The following is a 27,332-nucleotide window of genomic DNA, read 5'->3' as shown; positions in this document are numbered from 1 at the left end:
ATTTAAATATGAAAATGTATTATGTTTATTCCTCTTTTAATAGTCTGGGGACTAATTTTAAAGTTTGGTTTTGGTTTTGGTGGAGGTTCAGGTTCCAACTTGGATTGCCATTGTTGTGCATGGATATGAAAAAATTAAGATAACATGGTTTTTATGAGTTGGAGAGATAGAAATAGAAACTCTTTCTTTCTTTAACCTTTTCTTCATCTCAACCAAATCTATCTTCTCATCATATCTTCTTCAAACAAACATTGCTCTTCCTTCTTTCTTCTTCTAAAAGCTACCACATCTATCTCTATCTCTATCTCTATCTCTAAGAGTAAAGCAACCAAACAAGTATATTACATGTCTTACTTCTACCTCTCATGTCTCGCACCATGTTAAGCATGTGGTACTTCTTGACTCAATGTGCGGTTTTTGTAATACAATATTTGATTTTTCTTACCATTTTTGTGTCTTGCTTTTTGTTTTTAGTATACAACATAATTTAAATTGTTTAATATCATTGACCCAACTTATAATAGTAAATAACATGTGTATATATATAATTATAGAGGTTGTTTCAAATACAAACCATGTAAATGTTACGTATCTTACGGACCAATCTCAACCGTCCGTGAAGATTATCAAATCAATGTCAATGATGTGGATTAAATCGGTTCCGAAATTTCCTCTCAACCTTATCTGCAACTAATTTGATAACGGCCTAAAATTTTCAAAATACACAAAATCTAGCGCTGAGATTGGTTTGTAAGGTGTGCAACATTTACATGGTTTCTATTTGATTTGTCCTCTATAATTATATATATACATACAAATTTGCCACTATAAATCACACCTTGAAAAACGTCGTAGCCTCACAGTGGCTCCAAAAGCTTGATGCTTGACTTCGCCGCCCCGCGACACTTAACGCCATTTAGAACCTTTTGCCTCTCCCACCCCAAAGAGTAAAGCAAATACAGTTCCAAAATGGGTCCTCATAGGAGCGATGGCAATCGGATTTTCGCATATCAAAACCACCAAAACTTGATGCCCCTTCTATCATATCCTACCAGAAGATGTATTTCAAGTTCGACCAGAACGAGAGTTGGGTTTTCGGGGCTTACTCAGAATCTTCAGCATGTTATCGGTGAGATCAGGAGGGGAATTTGGATAACCTTCATCTTTCTTTGCACCAGAAGTGTGAGTCAACCAGGCCATTGCCTCAACAGCAGCATCCCGTTCTGCAAGCTGTTTGTTTCTTTTCGGTTTTCCTACAAACTGCATTCCTTTGAATTCTACCAACGCCCTGAATTCATTTGTTTTTAAATGTTTTGATTTGTATTTTGGAGGAGAGTGGCCTGCCCTCATCAGCAGAGTTTGCAACAAACTTTTTGGGTTTGCTCCATCTCTTGTGAAACTATCGTTTTCAGGTGATTCTTTGGGCTTTTTGCTTTCACGGCCAAATACAAACCTCCCTTCGCATAGATCTCCCGACACAAGCTCCTGAATAGCAAGCATCAGATACTTGCCTTCTTTGTGGATGTCAACATTTGGATCTTTAAGCTGCCATGATTTAATACAAAAAAAAAAGATTTATTATTTCAACTAGAACAAAAGAAGCCATAATATCGAAGAGAGAGAGAAAGAGAAGCGGTTCAAATTGTCAGGTTCAGAAATTCTCATGTCAAAATATTACCTATTTACCCAATATCACCATCACAAAGAAATTGAAGCTATTGGGTCCACATAAACCAAAACAAATAAGCCTAGTATATCCCACCCTGAGTTGGGGTATGAGGAGGGTAGGATGTATGTAGACCTGACCTCTGTCTTAGTAGCATCTTGTTCAATAAAGATTAACATTTGAAGAATACTAGCCTTTCTGCCAAGTAGAAAACGATATCATCTTAGGGTAGGAATTGGAATAAACATTTTACTATAAGCGGCTAGAAAAAAGCAAGTTAAGTTGAGAAAGCGTAGATGCTTTATTATCTGTGAGAACTAGTACGCAAAACTAGGGTATCAGACTAGGGGTGGAGATCTGTAGAGCTATCTTGGACGGGTGGAAGGGAGCTGGAGAGGTAGAGGGTCATATATAGGATTAGTGAGTTAGGGTCTGTTTGTTGGCAGCTTAATGAGCTTTATGGGACTCGCAGCTTATTCGATCAGCTATACATGACCTCTAGTAGTGGCTTAATGATATAGAAAGTGACTTATTCAGTAAGCTTTTTAGGAGGGGAGGCTTTATGCAGAGCAGAAAGCCAAGTTTTTTTCTAAACCTGCCCCTTCCGAAAAAAACATGCTCCTTCCATCTATGAGAAAACCCTCCCAATCTGTACAAACAGATTAATCCACACAGACAACTTTATATGCAGGAGTCAATAAAAAATCAACCAAACAGCCCCTTAGACTAGGGTGTGTAATTTCCTTAACTTGGTTATGTTTTTTTCTTGTAAAACTGTTGCATTTTGTATGTCATGGCTTACTCTTAACTTGTTTTACAAATATTTATCATATCTGCCTCTCTCTATTTCACACTTTTCAGAAGTTTGGGGGTCTGCATGGAAACAAACTCTATTCTTTGGGCTAAAGGACAGGTCTGCTTAAATTTTTAACCCCTTCAACATTCAACCCTCCCCCCAGGCAACCGACCTCCAGGTAGGATATATCGGGCTCGTTTTGTTTGGTTATCTCAGGCAGGAACATCCTAGTCTGTATCATCCCATATTAGATGTTTACTATGGCTCAAAATTCCAGCTCTGTGCTGGAGCAAGAAACTTCTTGCTAAACAATGCATTAGGAGACGGTTCAAGTTTTTAAAAGGTAAATCAAAACCAGCAAATCAAGGTCTTAAAATATCTTTCCAAGATTAAGAAGAAAATATCCAACCAACAATGGTAACATAACCCCTCATTCTATAATTAGAATCCACTTCCTGAAATTTTCAATATAGAAAATGAGTTGTTGTAAGAGGTAAATGGGGGGGGGGGGGTTGGTCTTTTATACAGTAGATGAGATTCTTATTTTGGATTTTTTAAACTTTAAATCTAGCTTGGAACAGAATCAGTATGAAAGAGATTTCCGGAAGTCCACAGAAAAATTATTGCAGGAATAGATGATAGATGGCCTGCCCATAGCTCTAACTAATATCCCTACTTTGATAGCGCTAGAGTGCTTTCATTCCCCTACGGCTACGTGAAGATCAGGACGCGGTGCGTACGGTTGGCAATGGCAAGTCAGTCACATAGGCTTTTCTAGGTGGGAGGAACTGACTTGACTGGTGAAATTCCGATACTTAGTCATTCTACTGACAAAGAGAGGGCCCTTCGTACTTGGATCCAATCAAGAGGCCTGTTGAAAAGCGAAGCATTTTGTATAGTGGTGCCTTTGGTACGTGGGCCAGAATCAGACTGGACAGAACAAAAACTTGTTGTACCATGTTTGGAATGACATTAGACTGGGACAGGATGGGACTGAGCATTTTTCATCCCACCAAAATAGGTGGAACAAAAACCAGATAGATGGGAAAATATGATAAATTACTAAACTGCCCATGTCAAATTTATAGCCTAAAACCTTCCACAATTCTTTTACCAGCCAACCTCGCTCTCGTCTGTCCAGTACTGTCTGCGTAATAAACGCACCCTGAATAGCATGTGTGAACATTTGTTATAATGAATGTAAAGGTTGAGGTCTCTGACCTTCTTTTGCAAAAGCTGATCAAGTTCCTGCTTTAGGCTCACATAGGACTCCGCCAATGTAGGATCCATGAAGAAATCAATATATCCTCCTAGCATTTTCAAATGTCCAGGCTATCAAGGGGAAAGGCATAAATTAGAACCTGCAACAGCAAGACACGGCTAATAATATCTGCCACAATTGAAATTACCAAAACTCCATTGACTAGACCACCACCAAAGAGGATTAGAATCGAATCAGACACACCAGTAGAATCACGTATGAATACATTGTTGACCTTCACCTTTTCCCCAAAGACAAGCCAGGGATATGGAATTGTCTGGTATTGTTTGTTAACAGAATTCTGGACAAGTATCAAAATAGCAGTGTTAAATGGTTAGTTTGTAAGATTCAGGACATAAGATGAAGAAATCGAACGTCAAAAAGAACTTCTGATATCAATGAGCAAAAGCATATTGGACTTCACAAAATGAAAACAGAAATACAAGCTAAAGTTGATGATAATAATAATACTTGCCAGATAATAAACAGAAAACCAGTAAATAACCAGGTGTACCCGTAATACAGACATTGTTAGAGCATCTCCAACCTATTCTCCAAAAATGGAGAGTTTGGGGATTTTATGATACTTTCTTGCTCCAACATATCAACTTTCTCCATTTTGGAGAAAGTAGGAGAGAGATGGTAAAATTCTCCAAATTTAGAGAACTCCCTAAAGTTAAATGTTCAAGAGTGAGAAATATTTTTTTATCATTCCCAAATCCCACCAATAAGACTCTTTGGAATTAAATGTTAGGAGAGAGAAAAACACTATTTAAGGTATTAAATATTTAATAATATAATTTCGCTGGAATCTCCAAAATGAAGAAACTGTTAAGAGTTGGAGATTTTGACCTTTGATTCTCTGTGTTGGAGAATTTGTGGAGATGCTCTTTTAAGGAATAGAACTAATTAGCATCATCGAATATGGAATTCATAGGAATTACAGTATCACCAACTTTGGCAGCAGCAAAAAATTGTTCAAATGCACAATAATGTAAGCAAGACAAAACAAAAGGGGTTCTCTTAGTTGTCAGATTTTATGTCCGCATTGAATGAAGACCTCAAACCATAAATGCAACAGATTGAAGAGAAAGATATCTACTCCATGCTTAGACTTACAGAGATCAGACATGTATGTAATTATATAAATCATAGGATACTTAGGTATTATCTTAAAATATAGAGCAAAGAACATAGATTTTTTCTACACGAAGCAATTGAAAGGAAAGAGCAATGCTAACCTTACATTAAATAGATAAAAGGCACTCTAGTGCCAACTAAAATTAGCTCAAGTGCGATTAATAGCAGGGATCTCCCAGATATTTCAGGACAATAGGGGAAATATAGTTCAACTACAAGCAATGATCCTTGACCAATAAAAAGAAAATATTAAAAAGTATCTCAGCGGTTACATTACTTGAAACTATAAGAATCCAAGTGATTATATAATCTAGTTATTAATTATTAGTTTATTACGACAGCTGATTCACTTCTGCTAGATAAAACCAAATAAATAGATTCTATTGGAGTTCCATTGAGCTTGTTTGAGTAGGTATATGGGAGGAAGAGAGAGACAGAGAGAGAAATACTGGCAATCTTTTACCATAAGAAGCGGTGGCAAGGAGAGACAAAAGGCTATAATTTAGGTAACTGGCTCTAGAACCATCCAACTTTTTTTTTTTCCGAAGTATATAATATTTATATACGGCAAATGCAACAAATAAACTCACACRCCCTCCTCACCTATGGTGAGGTTTGAACCCCTGACCTCCTAGAAAGCCAAGGGCTATGATACCGCTAGGCCAAAGGCCCTTTGGTTAGAACCATCCAACTTGCAACAGTATGTAAACCAGAAAAATAGTGGGTGACAAAAAGATCATCCTCAAAAGAGAAAGATTCCTTATATTTCAGCCACAAACGCTTTGAAAATTGGAGTGTGGATATGGGTACTAGATACAACACGTTATCACAAGACTTGAGACCAATCCGTCTAAATTATTCAGACACCCATTATTAGCTGTTTTTTAGCATAAATAAAAATATTATTTTTCTTTGCAAGGAACTAATAGTTGCACCCTGGGAGAACTGGAATAAGAATGCATCCTCCTCCGGTTCAAGAAACCATTGAGTATGTGCAAGAAAAATGACCGGCTTAGAGCATGTCCAATCACATTCCCTACATTTAAATTAATGTCTAGTGGTGTGTTAATTATTTTTTAAGATTGTCACTCCAGCCATGCTCTCTACATTAATGACTATGCATTACTTTAATATTTGTTTACTTTAATAAATGCAATTTACCTTTTTCTAATTAATAAAACAAATAATAATAACCTAATGTAAATATATATTAGGGAACTCCCCACATGTGAGCAGTGAGATAATGTAAATTAGGGTAGGGAGTGATTGGAGTGATAGTTTTTTGGTTTTGGCTCCCTGCAATAGTTAAAAAGTGGATGTAGGGAGTGGGTTGGAGATGCTCTTAGCTGCCAGTGATAAAACTGACAACGGTTGTCAAGATTAATGATTAAAGGATATTTGAGATGCAAATATAATTTACTTTTCGGCACAACTGGCAATCCTTTGAGGACTTCAAGTATGATAAATCCTATCATGTTATGATTCTACAGACTAGGGCCCAATCTGGAATATGCAATGCCGTACTGCCAGCAAGCCTTATATAAGTGAAACTAATATGTGCATTAAATAAATAGAATTGGGGATGGAAGTGCCAAGGCTCCCTTTAATACTTACTGTATAGAGCCAGACCTGGCCATCATCCATAGTTTTGAAAGACATCGATGCCTCCCTGTGCTGCAGATAGAGAAAAAGGTAGAAGATTGATATTTGGTTTTCAAACATGAGAAAGAATGTGTAACATATAAATCCATCTACCAATTGTATTCTAAATTGAGTAAACATACCACTACAGATGCAATGCCAGGAAAGAGTCCTGAACATATAATGGCTCTAACCAATGATTGATTATGACTCAATCTGTTGTTAACGCCTGCATCAGCCTCAAGCAATAGAGCATCTTTCAAGATGTAGTTAAACTGATTCCGAAGAGAATGTATAGCCTGAAGCGTTTGGGCAGAAAGGAAATTTTTCCAGCAATACTCATAAGCGGATCCTTCTCTTTCAGCTTGTTTCCATCCTTCATATGCACGGACAAGAGCCATATGATCACTGTAATCCTTTGCAGAAAATCTAGATTTTGCAGTACTAGCTTTCTGAAACAGATGTACAGAAAATATCATCTATTACAAATCATGTATTAAAGCATAATGAGCAAACCAAAATCTTGGAAACTGTTTTCTGGCATACAAAGTGAACATCACATCTCACCATCTGTCACTAGACGTCTAGACCTATAGATGTTACACAGTGAGAGGTGCTGCGACATGAAACATTCAGTATTGTGCACGACTAAAACAATCAGAAAGAAAGCTTAAAGAAGGGGGAAGAAGAGTTTGTACAACAGAGGCTAGAAAAATCCACCAAGGATCTCTACAGAACTCACCCAAGAAGATTCAAGGGCCTCGCAACTAAGGGCTGACAATATCACTCAAATCAACAAATGTTCTATGAATCACTAAGAGGTGAATCTTGTTTGGCAAAAAAAAATTTGTCTCTTAATGGTTCTAAAACCCTCTGAATGATTTTGTACTTTGGGTCTCCCTTAAGGCCTTAACCATTGAGCACCCTAATTTCATTCTAAATAATTACCAAACAATTATATTTCATTTTGCACTATATTATAAGAGCCTCTTAATCATTCTGACCACTTAATCATTTGGCATCAAACCATTCAGCAATTACCAAACAGTCACAATGTGGCATAACATATCATGAAATACAGTAAACTACTGTAAATCTGCAAGTACTAAATGTAATATAATGGTAACGTAATCCCCAGTTACAGACAATCAAATTAATACCAAATGAGGTGTTAAATAAACTTCCCTGATGGTTTCGTGCTTAAGCCTATCCCAATTAGTTTGGCATAAGATGCTTGTAGTTGCTTGTGATGAATGTTGAAACCCCATCATTGTTCCCTCGTTTGAAAAATTCAACCTTATATCTTGAAATATTGGAGAATAAGAAATTGCAAGTGCTGTTGAGCCTTTCTATAAGGTAGTTCTGAGAAATAAACCCTAACATGAACTTGGTGTTAACTGAAGCTTATTGTATGAATTAGTAGTTTTTGATCCTTCTGACCCTGTTCATGATACAATGTGAAGACGGGGCATGAGTAATTTTTTGGGATGGTCAAAACAACATCTCAATATGATAGAAAATATCAAGGGATAGAAGACGATTTCTACAAGTCTAGATCGACAAGAAACACGAAACCTAATCCTTCCATATTTAAGGCAACCACTAAAGTAATTGTACTTGCCTAAGAATATTAAGCTATATACTAAGCACTCTCAATAAGGTAATTGACTTTCTATTATATCATATTTCCACCATCATCATGTGACACTGAATTTACAGGTGATTCTATTACTCACCTCTTTCTTCTCTGGAGGCAAAAGGAAAGGGTCTCTGACACTAAGTCCAGCAACAATTGTAAGAATAGGATCAAAGCAACGAAAGAAAGCACCCATTATTAGCATTTTCCCAAGCTTGGGATCCAATGGAAGCATTGCCAAATATTCACCTGTACAAAAACAAACTAATTAGAGCCCTCAACAAGGCAAGTTGATAAAAGCGAGCAGGGGTGTGTGTGTGTGTGTGATTCCCTTTGAATACAACTTCAGAAATTTGTATGTGTAGCGACAAATCTGCTCTCACATCATATTAATAAAATGTAAACTAACCAAGATGCGTAAGATTCTCATTCTCATCTAATGCTCCAATCATCTTCAAAAAATCCACAGCATTTTGGACCTAAAACCAATAACAAGTTAGCAACTCAAATCATCCATAGGAACATGGATTTATATTAAACACAGCATAAATTACAAAAAGGAAAGGATAAAATAGTAAGCCGTTCATTTCAAACTAGAACATAATTTGTTAAAAACTACCATATCAAGAATATCTTTTGTCCTCTATAGTTARCATAGTGACACTAGTGAGCCCACATTAAAGAAGTACAACTTATGTAATCAATATACATGTTACCAGGCACCATCCAACTGTAACGCCCCAATAGCATAAATTACAAAAAGGAAAGGATAAAATAGTAAGCCGTTCATTTCAAACTAGAACATAATTTGTTAAAAACTACCATATCAAGAATACCTTTTGTCCTCTATAGTTAACATAGTGACACTAGTGAGCCCACATTAAAGAAGTACAACTTATGTAATCAATATACATGTTACCAGGCACCATCCAACTGTAACGCCCCAATTCCTACTTCGAGTCTTGTTACCTTCTTATTGATACTACTAAGTCTTGAATATGAACTTGAAATTTAACTTCATTTATAACTTAGCTTATAATTACAACAAAGTTCAAATACTAGCGGAAACGTAACTCAATAGCTAATAGTGCAATAAAATTTTGCTATTGATTAGAACAAACTTCTTTATGCTATCATTCTTTACTCCTTCCTTGAGATACATACGTGAGATATGTAAACTAACAGCTTAGTGAGTAGTTATGGTTTCATGAATAAACAATTTTCATGATGCTTAACATTTTGTGAATAGTAATTCGGTGAAGCTCTTGCTTAACATTTTGTGAATGAAACTCTTGATTATGCACAAATTAATCTTTTTATCATGCATAAACATTCTTTTGAGATCCCACTTGAAACATGTAAGTATGCCATACTTGTCCTGAGGTTTGCTAACCCCCGGGTCCATAAAGGTTGCCCCCTAAGGTCTGATTGCAATGTCCCTTCTTGTAATATCTCGTACGTTGGATATTAACATGTAACACATATTTGTATCATAACATGTAAACACTTTCATGCCTTGGTGTAAAACAGATACTTGTAGCAAAACATGTCACCATGCATATCTTGTATAACATTTTCATATAAAGCAAACATGCCAAGATATTAGTAATGCATAAAATACTTTTATATAGCATGTATGTACCTCATAAATCTCATAAGTACTCACCCTGATTATGCCTAGCTTTCCCCTTAATTCCTTTCTTCAAGCTTGATTATGTATAACGAGAGAGATTTCTTACTTTTGGATGGAGCTAATAGTAACGCTTCAACCCCTATTTATAGGTAAATTCATTGCATTAGCTACTTGTTCTTCTTGCTCCCAAAATTGTACTCTTATGAGAGCTTAACACCTCATTTTTTAGGATAAGAGAATCTTGACACATCATGCTTAATGTAAAGGAATCTTGACACATCATGCTTCTAGCTTTAATTTGTCATGCTTCTATCTCTTGCTTGTCATCATGGATTTTACCAACACATGCGTCTAGCCTTGACAACTTATAACTAGCTTGCTTTGCCATGCTTAGACTTGCTTAGTCATCAAATAGCTTGCAAACACATACTTCTAGCCCTTACAACTCATCACTTCATGTTTGATTTCTCATGCTTTGATTTGGAAGCTACTTGCCTTATAAATATGATAGTTTAATAAATGCTACAGCTGCTGGACTCTTTTAAGAGTACTTAATTTACTTATAAAATCTTGTATTTAAGGCTTAAAAACATTGAGATTTGGCAAATAAAGAAACTAGGGTGTTACACCATCACCAATGTTTTTAAGTTAGAACAGGAGGTCTAATTTGGTATATTAATATATGCCTCGTCCTTGGAGATCTGCATAATTGTATCAGTAGTGCTTATCCATCAAATTCAGCATTGACCCACACCAGACAACAAATATACATTGGTTCACAAGTTGTGCATGCCATAAATTAACTAGCAACCAAATTCCACAGACAAATTCAAACATATATGATGAATGAGAAATGATCTTTTATTCCCAGTCTTGGCCTGAGAGAAGTTGAATAGGATGTTGCATAAGTACAACCACAAAATATACAGCTCAGTTGCAACCTTATATCAGCTTTTACAACAGCTACAGGTACTACCACTACAAGATCTACAGGGTTGTCAGCGAGCAGTTGGTCAAAAGGCCTTCTTGCCAGCAGGTAGATTACCCCGCCAACCTCACTTGATCACTCGAAAATTGGGAGTTTTGATGGAGGAAGAGACGTGGACCAGAAAAGAGACAAGCTACCAGCCAATGTTAATCATCTTAACATTGGTAAAAAGCATGTAGCTAAGCTTCAAATGCAGACAGATTTAGAAGCTCGATGTAATATCACTTAACATATGAACCTGATCCTGATGCATGAGATATTAGGGCATAGATATTAAGAGAGGTTAATACTTACAGCTAATGGTGCTGGTGGCTGTAGTGCAGCTGACAGAAATTCTCCAATACTACCAACCTGCAAACTTTTAATTTGCAAGCAAAGAGAATTTAAGGGAGTTCTTAAAAGCTCAGGTAGCTGATATTCAGAGAAAGCTTCAAAAACACATCGGGGATAGAGGTGGAAGCATTCTCCTGGTTGTACACGGCCAGCCCTACCTCTTCTCTGATACACAAAACAACAGAAACAACAAAAGAGCAAAGGCGAGGAGGGTGTGTGAGTGTATTCCGTATATATTATATATACTTAAAAGAATAGCATAGGTAAATAGTGAAACAGATTCTCATGCGCAGACCCATTAGGTAAACAGTTAAAAAGTAAAGACCACCCACGGTCATAAAAATAGAAGTCACTATATTGTTTTGCATCAGTGATTAATCCAAGATCTTTCCATAAACCCATCAACTGCTCATTTGGAACATTCGTACCCTTAATCTTGGTATTATGTTGTATTAAGATGAACAAATTGAGTAACCGACTCTAAAGGACCCTTAAACAAGAAATTTAGGCCTACTTCACTTCTTATAATTGAAATATTGAACAAAATACCAAATATTCCACCTCTAAACAAAAAAGACAAGCCATCATAAGTGTAAATAATCTTAAACTCCATGCCTTTCAAGGGAAAGGGCAATCATCAACACTGTGGGAGTAGAAAATTATAAATAATGCTTAGATAAATAGCATTTGCATAGGCATTAGGCATTATGCATGGAATTTGCCAAATCTTAATATCGCAGCTGAGCAACTACTAGCTTCATATTTTTGATTGAGTTGCCAGCTTAAGCATGGTATCAAAACTCTCCTTTTACAAAGTTATGGGTTAAATCTTCCCTGCTTGAATTTGCCACAACCAGCACCGTCTACAAGGAATGCAATTCTTCAACTTAAATGCATATTAATTGAAGCAGCTAATTATTAACAAAAAAACAAAATCTCTTTAAATTTACCTCCTACACTTGAATCAAAGAAAATCTAGTCAACCAAAATGATTAGCAAAAACTTCTTTAATAATTGCTATTGGGAAAAAAATTAAAATTTTCCAGAAAAGATGATGTATTTCTCATGGGATCCCAAAAGGCTGTTACATTTTGTGGAAAACAAAGGGAGCAAGTACAATTATGAGTCATCTTGAACTGGCACACTTCAACGTGGCATCCACGACAAGTCAAACTATAGGTAGCATGCAGTTCAACATCATCATTCTACTTCTGAAGCCAGACACTCAAGTTTTGGCAACTTAACATAATCCTAACTTCAACTTATAGCTAAGGTGGCAACTTAACAGGATTCAAGAAACTACATAGTATTTCTGGTAACAACTTGCTCAAACACTCTTCCAACTTTTCTCACTGCTTAGATCAAAACACATCATAAGCAACTAATTATCAATTCATTATTTGCAGAACAGATAGTACATTCATACAGAACAAAATCTTAGACCTACAAACAAGTACGGAAACATTATTAAAATTACCTACCAATCTATTTTTTTGTATTCAGGCCTATAGCTCTTTTTGCACCAAGTCCAAGTTGAACCATCAGAAAAATATCATCCTAGCAATGAAATTGATATTTCCTTTAAGAACTAACCAAGCTCTGACATTGACCTTAATAATTAAAAATGATCTGCAGCCGCCAACTAGAAATCGGTCAGTAGCATTTTTTCCTTTCCATCAGAAATGCGAATTTCAGATTCGACTTCCAAAGTATCAGCAAGGATCTGTGTCATGTTACAACCTTAGTAACATCAACAGGTAAAAGCTAATAAACGTCGTTTTATATATGCACCAATGTTCTAACTCACGGACAGAAAAGCTATAACATTTTATAGTTGTTTTGAATCATGTGTCATTTATTTCCTCTTTTACTTGCTTTTAGTGATAAAATTGATTTGGTCATGTAACGTATTTTCCTAAGCATTACTAAGATTTAGCCTACCACCAATAACTTCAGGATGGAAGACTTGTTTCATGGCCATTTTTCTGCAAGTCCAAACATCTAAAAGTAGAGGGTACAAAATCCAGCAATTCATTTGATCAAAAAGTTGCAAGACCTTATTCCCTATAAGAACACTAAAAGATAACTTACTTGCCGCGCAGATGCTTGTGATATCCATGAAGGTAGTAGACAAGGAGTATTATTCAGGGCATCATAAGTAGTCTCTTTAGCTTTTCCACAGTCAACCACAAAAACTACGTCATTTATTGTGATACTTGCTTCTGCCATATTTGTGGCGAGTACTATTTTACGCACATTTGGAGATGGCTTCTCAAATATGAGGTTCTGCATGTTGTCAAAGATATAACGACTGAAGGTAGCAAGTAAAACAGCAAAATGAGTGGAACAACGCATGCGAATATAATACAAGAGATAAGAGAATAGCCACAAAATTCAAATGAACAGTAGAGCATCGTCTCAGCCCAGTGGCACATGGATGATTACGGAGACAAAAACAGCTTGGCAGTTTTCCACATGTCCCCAACTTTTGACTATTGCTTATCAAATCTTTGCTCTCTAATGTGGTTTCAGCCAAAAACATTCTCTTATGCCGAGCTTCTGAAATAACAAAACAAAAGTGTCTTTCTAATCTAGTTAAAGACACAAAAACAACCCTAATTTGATTAAACAGCAGTATGTTAGAAAGTGGATGAACAACTAGTAAGGTAACTTCTTTTATGATCAGAAAGTTCTGATTTGAGTCATGGGAACATCCTTTTTGCAAAAGAATGTCTTAATCTTCGCAAAGCCAAGGAGCCTTGGTGCAATAAATTTTCCCTTTGATGGTATACTATAAAGCACTGTGGACTGGATACACTGGCTTAAAATAAATTTTAGCACAGGCTCCATAGTTAGTGATCAGTACAGCAAAATGGTAGCAATTCTACAATATATTTTTATGATAACACACAAGTACATAAATGAACACAGATAGCAACAATGGAAAGACAGAAACTAATGAAATACAGTGATGATTTTTAGCTCTACTCTGCACAAATATGATTTTTTCTTTTTTCCTTATTTGTTACATGAAATGTGTATCATGTCACTTCTCAGAATGTAACTCATGAGTGGTACTGGTTTCTAGTAGTGTGAAGGAATCGGTGTTAGAAAGAGGCAGCAGCCATATTATCCTTTCAAGTTGGAAAATTTTGTTATACTAAATACAGTAAGAACTAATGTAGCTCTTCATGCACAATTCTGCAAATACAGGAACGGTACAAGTAAAAAAAACATAAGAAAAAAGGTATAACAAGACAAAACAAGAAGCAAATCAGTGTTCTCCTACAATGTGATGAAAATAGTAAAAGTATTAAGACTTGAAGACTATTTTAGAATGATAATGCCAATAAGTAAAAAGAGAGCGGATATAAGGGATAACTAACCGAGGAAACAGAGAGAGCCATCTAAATGGTGGCGTTCTCCACCATGATGCAAAAATACAAATATACAGATTAGAAAAATATGAAGAGATTGTTTTAAAGTGCTGAATTGGTATTGGCAAGGTTTTAAAGTGCGTAAACATGAGGCGAGGCGTTTTCCCTTGGCGTGGCGAGGCAAGCGTAAGCCTCAAAGCAGTCCGAGGCGTAAGCCCCAAGGCGGAAAATAAAATAAATAAAATATTTTATGTATATTAATACACATCTAATAATAGTATTAAAATCTCAAAATATATTAATAGATGTAGTTGATATTATAAGATTTTAGTTGTATCACTTATTAAAAATACATAATGTATGTATACAAACAAAGAAAACCTATTGGGACGGTGGACCATGGACACAAAATGTAATAATATATTTAACCCACATAATATTGTCAATAGACAATGCTGTAAATATATTATATTTCCTTACTCATTCTCTATTTTAATATATATATATATATATATATATATATATATATATTATATCTCCTCTCCCACTTTGAATATTCTATGTGGGAGACTCCAGAACCGGATAAGAGCTCGTAAAAGTTAAATGGAGGAGATGAGGTGTATGGAGAACTGCAGAAGAACTTCAAAGGACTGGAGGAGACGAGCATGAGGGAGCAGAGAGAAACCTATGTATTTTAAACCCTAAATCCATAATACCTGAGCATTGCCTCATCTCCGCCTCATGCGCCTCAGCCCCGCCTCATTGACGAGCATCAGGTTCGTTTTACCACCTCCTCGCCTCGAGGTGTACGCCTCAACCGATTTTTACAACCATGGGTATTGGACATGCTAGAAATTCAAGAGCAAGGTGAGGGAGAAGTAGTATCAGTGAGAGCAAAAGGAGAGTTTAAATTCGAAAGAGAGAATGGCAATGACAGTCCTGCTATTCAAGTATTGTACATTCAGATTTTAGATCTGAGCTATGGTCCGCTTCTTATAGCAAGCTGGCTGAGCTAGCTGTCTAATCCTCATGTAAAAAGCAATGAGAGCGTCACCATCCAGCAACCAACATATAAACCTTCTAAGTGACTTCAGTTTATACTAACGGTTAGTGAGTCAAACCTCCAAGGATGCAGGGATTTAACCATTTTCATCTTAGTATCGACAGGAAAGCCCAAACAATTCCTGATTTTAAATTTCTCGGATAAAGAGGCCGAGATCTTTAAATACTATGATATCCGGAAAATATGCTGACTCAACTTCCCATGTTTCTGTCATCTATAGATTGATTTTGCAGGAACAACTGTCAAGATAATGATATTATAGTACTGTTACAGTAGTGGTAGTAAAACAATCAAAATAGTACCTGTTCAGACGTTGCCATGGAACCATGGCATGTTAGCAAATGAACCCTGTTAGGATCCCCAAGTAAAGGATGGGATCTAAGTTGACTTTTCAAACAATTTATATCATCCCAGCCGGTCATAAATACAAGGACGGCACCTGGTCTTTCCTTACGGCAAATATGGCATAAAACTGCCTCAATAAGATTAAACCCAATAACATCCGGTGTCCAGCAAGACAGAGATTCGCGTGCCTTGGAACTATAATTTTCAAGACTTGATTGACTCAAGGCATCCTGTGGAATAGTGACACGATTAGACACCAAACACACTTTCCATAAATAGAAGACCGTTTCAATGTCAGAAGTTATATTAGGGTTGAGCCTAGATTTACACAAGAAGAGCTTACCTCAACAAGAACAGTTATCTGGTTTTTCCTTTTGCGTGGAACTAGCTGTCTTTGTGTTTTCCACAATTTTTCTTGGCCGTAATCATCAACTTGGTTGAAAGGAGTCAACTTATACCCAGTGATTTCTATTATGTCTTCTAAAAAATGTGCCCTCACTGGGTGAGTGAAGCCCTGTATTTAGAAAGCACCACATAAAATATCAGATCCGACAACATCCTACAACAAGATGAATGTTTATCTCATAATAATATGTTCTTGATGAAACTAGGACAATGGACTTCATTAGGGAGTATTAAGACTTATCAGCAACCCAAGCCAACCTTTCATTAAAAAGGTACTCTCTCCCATCCACATACATAATAATTCACCCAAATCCAACCTAATGTTTTTTAGATTCATTAGTGACCCAAACCAACCTGAAATATTTTTTATAAAAATTAACAATTTAATGTTTTATCATCTCTAATATATTTTTGTATTATTTTAGATTATAAAAATATTTTTAAAAAATATTTAAATATTGATCTCTATATGTAGAGAATTGAAATTTAGGGATTTTGGTATCGTTTTTTGATAAAGCTAATGTCATTTTTATAGTTAAATAAGGTTTATCCAAAAATACAAATTTTCCAACAAAGAAATGGCTGCCACATGTCAACTTCAAGGGAGTGAACTTTGGCAATCTTGTTTCATCAAACGATCAGATCGTGTATTTAATTGCTTCTTCGTTTTCTTTTTACTTTTTGTGTATTTGTCTTATTATCAATCGGTTGCCACCAATGTGCTCAGGATGAAACCAAGCCTGAAGAAAAAGCAACCCCTATGCACTGGCTCAACATTGACCAAATTAAAAATTTAGCCTCAAGACCGTCAGACATCGTTCTGGAAAATGTGAAGAAGTTAAAAAGCTAGCTTATAGCTAATCAAACAAAAAAAATTCAATAAACTCAAAAAATAAGCTAGCTCATAGTTGTCAAACATGTCAAAAATTAAAAACAACTAATTAATTTTATATTTATTTTAATAATTAATTTTTTCCAAAACCTTTAAAGATCAAATGTAGTTATCTTGACCCACAAATTAATTCAAATCTATGAAACCAAATATCTTTATCGGAAATAAATATTAATTCAAATTTCTAACAAGCCTGAAATATGGTAATATAACAAGATAAGAGAATCTCTTACAGGAATGTGAATCATTGGTGCACCTTCAAAGTAATTGGAAAATAGCTCGGCATTCAGTGTAGCACTCATCAGTATCAATCTCAGGTCTCTTCGGCGTGGAAGAAGATCCTTTAATACAATCAATAGGAAGTCTGAAAATTAAGAGCAAACAATTAAAAGATCCTGAAACAAAATCAATCATAAATGCTCAAACAGTGAAGCAAACATTTTACTGCTAGGCAGTTAATAGCAGCCGTCTAGCAATGCTATAACAGTTGGTAGTGATCGAGGAAATAATGGTGATCAAAGAGTGGTCCATAATAACAGTCCAGTGATTACGGAAGCTATTTACCACTATTTGATAGCGAAATGGACCTCAAATAGCTGCTATTTTTAGTATATTAGAAACTGCACCTTCATTCATGCCTCGCTCATGAATTTCGTCAACAAAGACATGGGTTACACCATGCAAGTTGTGGTCACTCAACAGCCTCCGAAGCAAAATACCACTTGTACAGAAAAGCAGGTGGGTGTTTTTCCCTTTCATCCCCTCTAATCGAACTTTGTAACCAACCTGTCAAAGATCACCACTGATAAGTAAATGGGAGATTGGGATCTAGAATAGAGATCTTTCTTTAAAAACAAGAGAATAATGCCAGACATTAACTGGTAAAGGCGATGCACAAGACTTTTGTCATTGCAACTAGGTTATGAGTAAAGAAGCCTCACCGATTCACCAAGAGGCTCTCCCCTTTCAGTAGAAACTCTTTCTGCAACGGCCATGGCAGATATTCTCCGAGGCTGTGTACAAATTATATTACAGAATGCACCACGACCAGATTCTATCTCAGACTCCAATATGTATTGTGGAAGTTGAGTAGTCTTGCCACATCCGGTCTCTCCAGAGATGATAATAACCTATCATCATAAAGTAATCCTGTAAGATAGTATTATATTTATGCATATATACATGGTCTCTTAATGCTCCAAAAACTGAAAACAAACGTTTTTCTATATGCATGAGGCTTAATATTGATAAATAAAGATAATGTAAAATTTGATACTTTAGCATGTGACAACAAAAACAACCAATTATCCACGAGAACATCTAACTTTTATCATCTCAGGCTGCCCTCATTCAGGCTAAACCTCCACAGTGTATATCATCCAAAAATTTCCAACAAAAGTTCAATGGTGAACATAGTTATTAAGGTATCGTCTGGCAATGACAGTCATCAAGTAACTCCACTGATCACGAGATGTTCATTCATATTTTGCTTCTTTACCAAAATTCTCCATTTACTTTAGTTTTGTGCATTTTAAGCAAATACCAACCCCTGTGGATGAATAAGAGTAGATGAAACAGAATCTAAAATTAACCGTCTTCTTAAAAACTATCTTCCGATTTTATTTGGTTACAAAATGCAAGAAACTGTTACAAACTGCTAATAATTATTGTTAGAATATATTGTAAATATTATGTCTGTTTAGGGTTTCTGTTGGGCCGTACGGGCCTTTGCTTATTTGGGTTTGGGTTTCTTATTTGTGTCTATATATATGCACGCCTCTCCTTTGTAATTATTCATTCAGAAAATAAGAATACTTCTTCTCTCTGTCCCTCTGATCACAATTATCAAGAAAAATATGGTAAGATCTGATTATTCACTCATAACCGAATGAATCTGGCTTTCGAGGCCAAGAACTCTCCCAAGGGTTGCACGCAATCGATTACAAAACTCACACCTAATTGATTCCACTTTCTTTCTATTTATACTTCTCTTCTAACAACCGACAAACCTCACTCATTGACTAATTGACCAACCCCCCACAATTGACTTATTGACCGGCCCACTATTATCTATATGTGTAACAATACCCGCCCCCCAAATATCCACCTTGTCCTTAAAGTGAAAAGAAAAAATAAAGAAATTGATCCGTTCCTCTTTCATCCAACTCCTCTATGGCTCAATGATCTTTATACCCAAATGCACCAAACTTCTACTGGATTGTTTCTTGCAGAATACCTTTAGCCTTTTCTTCCAAAATTGCATCAAATGCCTACGCGTGACACTTTCAGCCGTCACGATCCACCCGTTCAGATTTGTTCCATTGAGTATCAATGTCTTTTGCCTCGAAATTCTGAAACTTCTCCACAATCGGAATTTATACCGTCTTCTTTTGGTTTCTCCATGCCCAAATTGACATGTTCATCCTCTTTTCAGCTCGTAGCTCTCATCTCCGACGTATCTTCTTGCTAATTGATCAACACTTCCATTCGTTTCTTCAAGATAAGAAAAAATTCCTTTTATTGACTTGGTCACAACCTGCACCATTTTGATGGTGCTCTCCAAAAAATTCCCGAACTCTCCCTTTCTATTAAGTGCATGTCCATTGGCTAACTCCCTTACCACCCACTTTATTTTCCCAGATCCACCTGTTATTCCTCTGGACAGCCACCTTGCTTTCTGGAATTTTACTCTTGTAACCCCTTATTGTTTTCTTTCCACATAAGTACCTCTTGGATGTTGAAAACCGCCATAGTAATTAGATGATCTTTCTCTTTATTGTCGTAGATAGACAACAAGCACACCATCTTCAACAGGTTCCATCAAATTCTCCGTCCTTTTGCATTCCTGTATCCCACTCCTCATTCGGTCCAAGCATAAGCAACGGAAGTTTGTTCTTCAAAAATCGTTCAAGATTACTAACCTGATTGATCGGCAATTACTTCCGTTTTCTCCATCGGGTTGATTTGGCGAGTCTCGATTTTTTTGGTTGGGCCAAACTAGACCTGTATTATTGGCCCAAACTTGAGATCCTAAAAACAAAGGCCTCGGCCCCCAATTCAGCAACCACGGTATCACTAAAAAGTTCATTTCCCTGATTTACGGCCTTCCTTTTCTTCTTCACATGCTCCTTCTTGGACTTCTATACGACAGCAGCCGAGTCACCAGAAATTGAACGTCTCCGTTGTATATATCTCCTACATCTCCTGGCCAGAACAAGTCTCTCCAACGTTTTTGGTTCTCGGTCTGATTTTGGCTTCAGATTCGCCCTTTCTCCTTCCTTCTCTCTCTCATCTTGTTTTTTCTTTCTCGTTTCTGCCAAGACCCTAAGTTTGCAATCTTCATGATCAATTGATTGTTCTTGGACAGAATTCAAGTCTCTTTGAACTGATTCTATTCTGATTTTCCACTCTTCTTGACCCGCATCCTTTGTGGACTTCATCGAAGTAATATCCTCCATCTTTTGCGCCATGACAAGCATGCTCCTGGTCGATTCCAGAATCGACTGCTCTTACCAATTGTTACAAACTGCCAATGATTATCAAGAAAACTACGGTAAGGTCTGATTATTCACTCATAACCGAATGACTCTGGCTTTCAACAGGCCAAGAACTCTCCCAAAGGTTGCACCCAATCGATTACAAAACTCACATTTAATCGAGTCCTATGAGTTCTGTAATTGATTGGGTGCAACCCTTGGGAGAGTTCTTGGCCTCTCGAAAGCCAAAGCCATTCGGTTATGAGTGAATAAGCAGCTATTACCATAGTTTTCTTGATAATCATTAGCAGTTTGTGACAGAAATTTTTGGAGTAAGGGCTTCTCACTGACCCGAACACATATCCAAGCCACTTTTACCTTGATATTTACAAGGCAATCAGTATGTTCTTTTTGTCTCATTGATTTGATAAAGTTTATTTTCGTAGATACTTGGCTAAATTCTCAGAAGTTTTAGCCAGTTCAACTCCCAACTCTAGCTGAGAAGTTGAGTACCCTTCTTTTTTTTTCAGGCAAGCTTCTAAAAGAGCATTACCCCACCCAATCTGCTTTTGGTAAAGGAAGGAAGATTACAATGGCTCCTCAGTAGAGGAGGAGAGGCCATGGTCCCCTTCGGTCAATCGTCTTTGTGGCTCCTGTTGTTGTGGAGCCTCTATGTTGTTGGTTCCCTATCCCACTGCCAAAAAGAAGACGGCAACAATCTAGCTCCTCGTACTACTTCTCTCAGTAAATACCATTCTTTCTGAGGCTCTGACAAGACCAGTATTCTTTTCTGAATTTCTTGCTTTTCCCTTTCAGCTTCTTACTAGTACAATCATGATGTATTTCAGCTTGTTCTTAATTACACTAGTTAATCTAAACAATCTTGTTTTTTCGATTGTTCAATTATACTCTGTTGGTCTCAAACCTTCATTTTCTTCAAACATTCAACCAGAATCTACATATTAATGTGTTTTTCATACATATAATAACATTTCAAACACTGAGCATAGTTATGTATCTTGCTAGGTAGTTAAGCCAGTTTAGCTTTTGACCACAACCTATCAACCTCAAAATTGAAGTAGAAAGAAAGATGACCAATGTCCTTGGTAGAATGAATGTTACAGCAGTCAGAGGGTTCACCATCAAACAGAAAAGACAATACAAACTAAGAAAATGATCAATATGGAATGCTCAGCCACACAAAATGAATATCAAAAAAAGAATCAAAGATAAATCCATCTATAGCATATCTAATATTATTGAAGATAATTCCTAGTACAAGAAAGTATGATCCTGAAGACAAACCTGATTCTGTGCAATTGCTTGAAGCAGTCTTTCCTTCTCTCTGAATGCAGGAAGAGACATACGTGCCAGTAACATCTTCTTGCCTTCTGGTGATTCCTGCAGATACAATGGGAATCTTTAAAATGCTAGAACAATTGCCAAGAGCAAAATTCATCTTTAGATTCTCTAAAGTATCAACAACTCAACAAGAAGCTAGCATCACAAAACCAACTACATAAGATCATCCTGCCTTGACAATGGATATGCTGAAAAGCTGCTGATTTGGCCATTTGTATGAAAAGATAGTGTCAGAGTCAGAATATGAAAATAATAATTTTAAGTACATTGAGGAAATGTTATATGTGAACTAGTCATGGAAACTAAGTAAGGATCAATGAATAAATGGTGGAGAAAAAAGACAATGTACCTCTGCTTACAACAATTTCAAACTAAAATAAATTCCAAGATAGTGCCAACTTCAAACTTTTGTTCAAAATGCTCAACAGCAACTCATTTGTTATGAAAAAGACTTTTATGAAAGATACACATAATAAATTGAAGTGGTAGATAATCCAATCGTAGTTTATCCTACTTCCCAACTGGCAACTTGCAGATTGAACTTCAACAACATGTTTAATAAATCTTGTCTTCGTAGATTAACTGGGTTCTTTGTGTGAGAGTGAATATCTTTACTAATGTTTTCCTGGAAAAAACAGATCAAGTTGGGAAAAGGATTATGCCAAAAAAATCCAAAAGTGACATTATCACATGGAAAATCTATGAAGAGGCATGAATCTCCTCATTCCATCGTATACTGCATTTATAAAGTTTAGGGTTTAGGGTTATATCAAGCAGTAGTGAAGCAAAAATTATTAAGAAACTAACAAAGAAAAGAAGACCAAAAACTTATGGTACATACATTCATATATACTTATTGACATTTTATCATGCGTTTGAACATTAGAAATACAATAATGCATCAGCTTAGTGTAACAACGCATAGCCAAATATTGTCATCATCAACCTGCCCATATTATAGACTTCACCACTTCCAAATTGATTCAATCTCTTCTAATTGTAGTCATTCAATCATTAAGACGATATTAAATTATTATATGAGACCAACCTCCACTTATTTTGACATATTCAGACTTAAGGAGGAACCTTCACAGAGCAGCAAAGAGTGAGAGTTATGCAAGCAAAATGAAGTGGCAAGTGCAGAATAACACCAATTTAGCATATAACAATAAAAAAATAAACAATCCACGCACAAGAATGCAATAATTCGTATCGTAAAAGCTTTCTCTGCTGTTTTTGGTGTTCAGATGGGGCACTAGGTTATAATCAATGTATTATGGTAGCTTCTCTTTTTTGGTGCCTATCAGATGTGTATGTATTTAGATAGCAAATCAACCCGCTGCTTCCATTTATGTTTGAGATGCTGATACTAGAGACGTGTTCCCACGTTGTCGTTTGTACATTATAGTACTCAAATATTTCTTACCAACAAATAGATGGCAATGAAGATCAAGACCATATTGTTCAAGCACTCAACACTGGAAAGTATCCACAACATTAAAGATAGGGCTGGCAATAGGTAAGGGTAAACCCGTTACCTATTATGTTTCAACCCGTTGGATAAGGGTATAGATAAGGAAAATTTTATCCATTTATCCACTTATCTATTACCCATTTATCCGAGATTTTAATGGGTAGGGTATGGATAAACTGTTTTTCATTACTTACACACACATACATATACATGCATATAAATCTTGGTTTTAAAAAGCGCGATGCGGTCCGATGCGTTAAGGGTCCCAGAAGCCGATGCGTGATGCTGATGCGCTCGCATCACGCACGTGATGCGCCCGATATTCACAAAATATTCATAAATTAATTCTACATATCAATTTCTACCTTAAAAATACTTACCTATCAAAATACTTCATTTATAACATAAAGTAGTTAAAAAAGTGGCATTAGAATCTTAAAAAGTTCATTTTCTACTTCTTTGCTGGTTGTCGAGTATCGACAACAACTCACGTCACGTTTTAATTGATATGCGATGCTAGGTCTCTCACAGTGCGACTTCTACTTCTTCGATGTCGGCTTCTTCTATTAGGTCTCTCACAGTCTCACGTTCTATTTTACTTAACTAAGAAGCCCAACTAAAAACTGAAAAAGGGAGCCCAAAAATGCAGCATACATGATGCGCTGATGCATAAGTGATGCACGCATCGTGTGATGCGTAGGTGATGCGAGCGCATCATGGAATCGCAACGCATCAGACCCTTTGATGCGTTTTCTTCAGCGCATCGCGCATCACAGCGCATTATGCGCGCATTTTTAAACCAAGATATAAATTATATAAAGTTAAATATTAATATATTTTTTAGAATGTAATCTTATGTGTTGTATAACTATATTCATCCGCTAAAAGAATTAATTAGGATAATCTTATGAGAAGCAATATGGGGTCGCTAAAATAAATATAACAAACATAAATGTTGTCTTTAGATTTTTATATTGTTGTGTAAAATATCACATTATAACATATTTAAAAACAATATCACAATGTTTATTGGAACAAATTAGATATAAAATAAAAATTATATTTATGAACTTATATTTTATTTGTATGTTGATGTTTAACAATATTATTGTAGTTCAAAATGATTTTTTTTACCATTTATCCTTTACCCGTTTCTTTACCCCCTATCTTAGTGGGTAGGGTATGGATATGGATAAAAAAAATTATGACATGGACAATACCGGTTTCATTACCTGTTATTTTAAATAAAATGGGGAACGAATTAACCCTTACCCTACCCATTGCCAGCCATAATTAAAGATGCTAACTTATCAAGAGTACAAAAATAACTTGAAAATACGTAGATAATCTAAAACTTGATGCACCTCCCATGCTCGTTGCATATTTCGCATTTGCAAACTCCGCCTCTGAAGAACCTTTTCCATAAGAGACCCATCTACCAAAGAATCTGGATGACCACCATTGTTAACAAGCTCAGCCTGATGACTAGTTTCACTCTTACTAGAAGCAACATCTCCGGAATACAATTGCATTCGATCAAGATGCTCTTGGAGCAAACCTTCGACTCTTCTTTGCAAGCTTAATGGGATAACTACCTACACAAATGGACCATAAAGTACCTGTCATTAATTCCATAATTCCTCGATAAAAGATTCCATATGAGTGCATTTGGTACCTAGACGGTACTAGACAGGACCGAACGAGCGAGATTGAGATAGGCAGATAAAAGAATTGTGCAAGGTTTTAGGGTTATAATTTGACATGAGTAGTTTAGTAATTTACCAATCTAGTCCCATCTCCCTGGATTGTTTTTTATTTTTGTTCCACCTATTTTGGTGGGATAAAAATGTTGTCCAGTCCCATTCTTGATATCGCACCAATTGTGGGACATCAAGGTTTTGAATTATCTTGTCCTGCGTACCAAACACACCCTATGAGAACCACCCTAAAAACAACAAATAATCTATACCTCCCGTTGGGGCCGCTTATCGTCAAGATCTGGCCTGTAGTTGGGAAGAGGCACCTTGCTCGCAACCACCACTTTTCCATACATTTCACTGAACACCCGATGGTTAGTGTGAGAGGTGAAAAACACCAAATACATACATAGTCATGAATACAATCTGAATCGCGAAAGAAATAAAAGGCCGTAGCTATGAAGTCAGCTACCAGTAAAGGCCCATTCTCTTGGCAAGATTAGATATTTGCTCAAAGTCTCTCTTGTCTCTCTTATCTCTGGTCACAATCTCTTGGTCCGTTCCGCTATTTAACAGCATGCTAAGTTTCCACTTCCACTCATCAATATTTGCCACCGATGATGATGCCTACAACACCAAGTTTTGAAATTCCATCTTTAATTTGTACACTGGAATAACTCGTAATATTACTGCATCAAAGGAGCTACACTTGAATTTTAATAATCATTATCTGGAAACCTAATCAAATGAGCTACACTTGGACTTTGGATGTCAAACATGTTAAATTCAACTTCAAGATGGATTTGAACGCAACATTTGAATAGAAAACGACACCAAATTTATACACAAGTACTTCAAATGGAACGACTTTAATATTAATAAGTACCATATGATTCAACACGAAAGAGTAGAACAAGTACCGGATGGTTCTCGTAATCGCATTCGTACTCATCGTCTGAGAACTGATCAACTGCATGGCCACTAATATAACGTCTTCCGCCGCAGTGCATAATCGATGAAAGGAACCGGAAGAAGGGACCTCCATGGTTGATTTTTGAAGAACTAAGTACCGCACTTGTTGAGGGATTGCTTAGAGTATTGTGTGTGAAGATTCTGAAGAAAGTAGCAAGGAGCGGAGGTTTTCTTCTGGAATTGCATGCCAATAGAAACCCTAACCTGGAATGCATAATGTCGAAGAAGATTGGGGCATAGCTCCCTGGTTACTTCCAGTGGAGCGTAGGCGGGAGGAATTGTAACAAAGAAACCCAAAAACTATTGCAACGAAGGGGGTTCCATAAACAAGCAGCCAAAACTAAGAGGGCCTAAGGGCAACTCCAACTTCAAACCAAAAAAAACATCAAAAACACCAAATATGATGGGCCCATAAACACTAAAAAAAAATTCAACTCCAATCATACTCCAAAAAAATCATCACCAAATTTGTGGACCACACATTAAAATAACTCAATCAACCCCTAAATTATTAAATAAAAAATGGTTTTTAATACAAATTAATGGGTCCCACTGGTTTTGTCGTTCAAGAAACCCACGGCATATTTGCCGTTCAAATAAGGGATCCGGCAAAACCTAAATTCATTTGCCGGTCGATTGGAGAAGTCACAAACGGCAAATCCCTAAAATTGCCGGTTGATTCGAGATGCCCTAAGAGGGCAAATTGCATGTAAAGTATTTCTAACTTGTTTCCTTTTTTTAGACAATGTAATTTTAGAATTTGCATTTTTGATATCTAAGATATAAACTTTTAAATATTTAAATAATCGATTGAAGTATTAATTCTTTCTTTTAATAAGCCACAATACATAAAAACTAATTTTAGATTAATATATCAATATCAGCAAATAATATTGACTTGGATACCACATCACTCACGACATCAGCATGGTAACCGGTTAATGCTTCAATTAGTTACCCGGGTTCTTAAATGTTTGATACTTTACATCTTAGGTACCAAAATAAAAGTTTTGAAAGTACTTACCCAAAATAGGAATCAAGTTAAAGTACATTATTTTTTCATACAAATTGTCTATAGTAAAAAAAACAAAAAATAATGGGATAGATTTGAGTTATCTTTGCTACATAGAAACACCTCCAAACTAACACAGAAGTTGGTTCGAAGCTTATAAGCT

At 36.2% G+C, this 27,332-nt stretch overlaps 1 protein-coding gene across 5 annotated transcripts; it reads right to left on the bottom strand.

Moving 5' to 3' along the window:
* Positions 1-299: 299 nt before the first annotated feature.
* On the bottom strand, positions 300-26,412 carry LOC112502422 (DExH-box ATP-dependent RNA helicase DExH3). Of its 5 annotated transcripts, XM_025106316.1 has the most exons (20): positions 26,106-26,412; positions 25,658-25,812; positions 25,458-25,545; positions 25,047-25,083; positions 24,853-24,935; positions 21,958-22,053; positions 18,118-18,306; positions 17,803-17,962; positions 17,410-17,540; positions 16,223-16,393; positions 15,837-16,109; positions 13,186-13,380; positions 11,056-11,259; positions 8,550-8,619; positions 8,241-8,389; positions 6,648-6,956; positions 6,478-6,537; positions 3,872-4,024; positions 3,684-3,794; positions 300-1,545 (listed from the first exon to the last, which is right to left on the bottom strand). In XM_025106316.1, the coding sequence occupies exons 1-20, from the start codon at positions 26,370-26,372 to the stop codon at positions 1,066-1,068; spliced, it is 3,381 nt and encodes a 1,126-aa protein (XP_024962084.1). In that variant the 5' UTR covers positions 26,373-26,412; the 3' UTR covers positions 300-1,065. The 5 variants fall into 5 exon arrangements, with proteins under 5 accessions (XP_024962084.1, XP_024962083.1, XP_024962085.1 ...); XM_025106315.1 differs by having other exon boundaries at positions 24,853-25,083; XM_025106317.1 differs by lacking the exon at positions 13,186-13,380 and having other exon boundaries at positions 24,853-25,083.
* Between the last annotated feature and the right edge of the window lie 920 nt (positions 26,413-27,332).

Source organism: Cynara cardunculus, unplaced genomic scaffold (assembly GCF_001531365.2).
Source record: "Cynara cardunculus var. scolymus isolate 2C unplaced genomic scaffold, CcrdV1 Un_Scaffold_1381, whole genome shotgun sequence".
NCBI lineage: Eukaryota > Viridiplantae > Streptophyta > Magnoliopsida > Asterales > Asteraceae > Cynara > Cynara cardunculus.
This window is presented reverse-complemented; position numbering and strand designations above follow the sequence as displayed.

Coding starts and splice junctions, on each gene's coding strand:
- LOC112502422 (XM_025106315.1), bottom strand. CDS start 26,372: ATGCATTCCAGGTTAGGGTTTCTATTGGCATGCAATTCCAGAAGAAAA. Junction 17,541..17,802: donor TGAGCGAGGCATGAATGAAG/GTGCAGTTTCTA, acceptor CTTAATTTTCAG/ACTTCCTATTGATTGTATTA. Junction 4,025..6,477: donor GCCAGGTCTGGCTCTATACA/GTAAGTATTAAA, acceptor ATACTTGTCCAG/AATTCTGTTAACAAACAATA.